General features: G+C 32.5%; 1 protein-coding gene across 1 annotated transcript; it reads left to right on the top strand.

Annotated features, from left to right (window-relative positions):
- The first annotated feature begins 295 nt into the window (after positions 1–295).
- Positions 296–1,486, top strand: LOC111392484 (tyrosine decarboxylase 1-like). Its single transcript, XM_023017837.1, has 4 exons — positions 296–418; positions 522–642; positions 922–1,144; positions 1,479–1,486. Coding segments are annotated over exons 1-4 (354 nt in total). The 5' UTR covers positions 296–416.
- Positions 1,487–1,554: the final 68 nt, after the last annotated feature.

The raw sequence follows: 1,554 nt of genomic DNA, 5'->3' as shown, positions 1-1,554 counted from the left end.
TTATAGAATCCCCACCCTTGCTCACTTCGGTCACAAGTCCCCTATGATGATAGGGTGCCCAGCTCGACGTTCCAATATTCAGAAGCAGTTGTTTGATCCGAGATATCATTTTTATGTTGGTTGCTTTTGAAAGGATTATTTCTGTAAATTAATTTTGAATAGTGAGGGTGTTTTGGTCCAAACGGGTTCGAAAGTGTTCAGTTAAAATTAAAATATCTAACCAAACTTTTGTGAACCTCGATATTTATTTTTATTTTTAATTTTTTTTTAATGAGAAAACCTCTTTAAAATATCCGCAGGGACAGGGACAGGGACAGGGACGGGGACACAGGCTTGAGGGGCAAATAAGAAACCCAGTTTCTCCATTCATTATCTTGTAAACTTCTCTCACGGGGGTTTCGCAATTTGCCAATAAAATGTAATCATTTTCAAGATGAAAATGCATATTTTTTGCTTCTGATTCTGGTAATTTCTTTTAAAATTGAGTGTATAATTTACCTGGGTTTGATTGAATTGTACAGGGAAGGTAGTTTGAAGCCAATGGATGCAGAACAACTCAGGGAGCGTGCTCACAAGATGGTAGACTTCGTTGCTGATTACTACAAGAATATTGAAAATTTCCCAGTTCTTAGCCAAGTTCAGGTTTTACACCTAAAATTCTTTGCCTTTATTCCCCTTCCATTCAATATAGTTGCTTTTTATTTCTTTACTTGATGACTAAATTTGCTAGTACATTAGAAGTGATGTGGTTCTTGGACTTTTTTTGGTTGCTTAAGGATTACATTGTTATACATAATTTATAATTTCAAATCGAATACTGCCATATAAGAAGGGCGAAATATGGTCTGGGGAAGTGTTTGTTTGATTAATATAAAATCGAAGCGGCAATGGAAATCATTATGATTTTATTTTCTTATGCAGCCCGGATATCTGCGTGAACTTCTGCCAGACTCTGCACCAACTCACCCTGAATCATTACAAGATGTTTTGAATGGTGAAAGTTTGAATTACTTATATTTGCTTTTGCAATTTGATTTTGATTGTCCAGTTTTACTATTTAGCACTTGTGTGGAGATTATTCGAAAAGTAAGGGTCCATTTGGTATGTGATTCAATTTTCAGTTTCGAGTTCATTTTTAATTTTAGTCTGTTTTAAAATAAAACGCGCTTGATTTGTTATTTTAAAAATAATTTCTCCAAACAAAAAAACTTGAAAACACATTTGGCTTGAAAATTAAAAAAATTGTTCTCTAACATTTATTCCATGAAATTTGATTATTCAGCAAGAATATAACAATTTTTTTCTTAATAATATTATCAAGTAATATATATGCCCCCGTTTGGCCCCCATTTTTTCAAATTAAAATGGGTGGGATAGTATTTTTTTGAAGAATGAGTGGTTGAAAAAGAAGGAAAAGTTTTTTTATTTATGTGTAATATTATTTTATGGAAGATTGTGTGATTGAAAATAAAAGAGAGAAAAATGAAATTTTATTTAATGGGGGCCCGACTTGGGCATATATCTTAAAATTGGTGAATCCTATAATATTATTTA

This window comes from Olea europaea, chromosome 4, assembly GCF_002742605.1.
Source record: "Olea europaea var. sylvestris chromosome 4, O_europaea_v1, whole genome shotgun sequence".
NCBI lineage: Eukaryota > Viridiplantae > Streptophyta > Magnoliopsida > Lamiales > Oleaceae > Olea > Olea europaea.
This window is presented reverse-complemented; position numbering and strand designations above follow the sequence as displayed.

Coding starts and splice junctions, on each gene's coding strand:
- LOC111392484 (XM_023017837.1), top strand. Junction 643..921: donor CAGTTCTTAGCCAAGTTCAG/GTTTTACACCTA, acceptor TTTCTTATGCAG/CCCGGATATCTGCGTGAACT.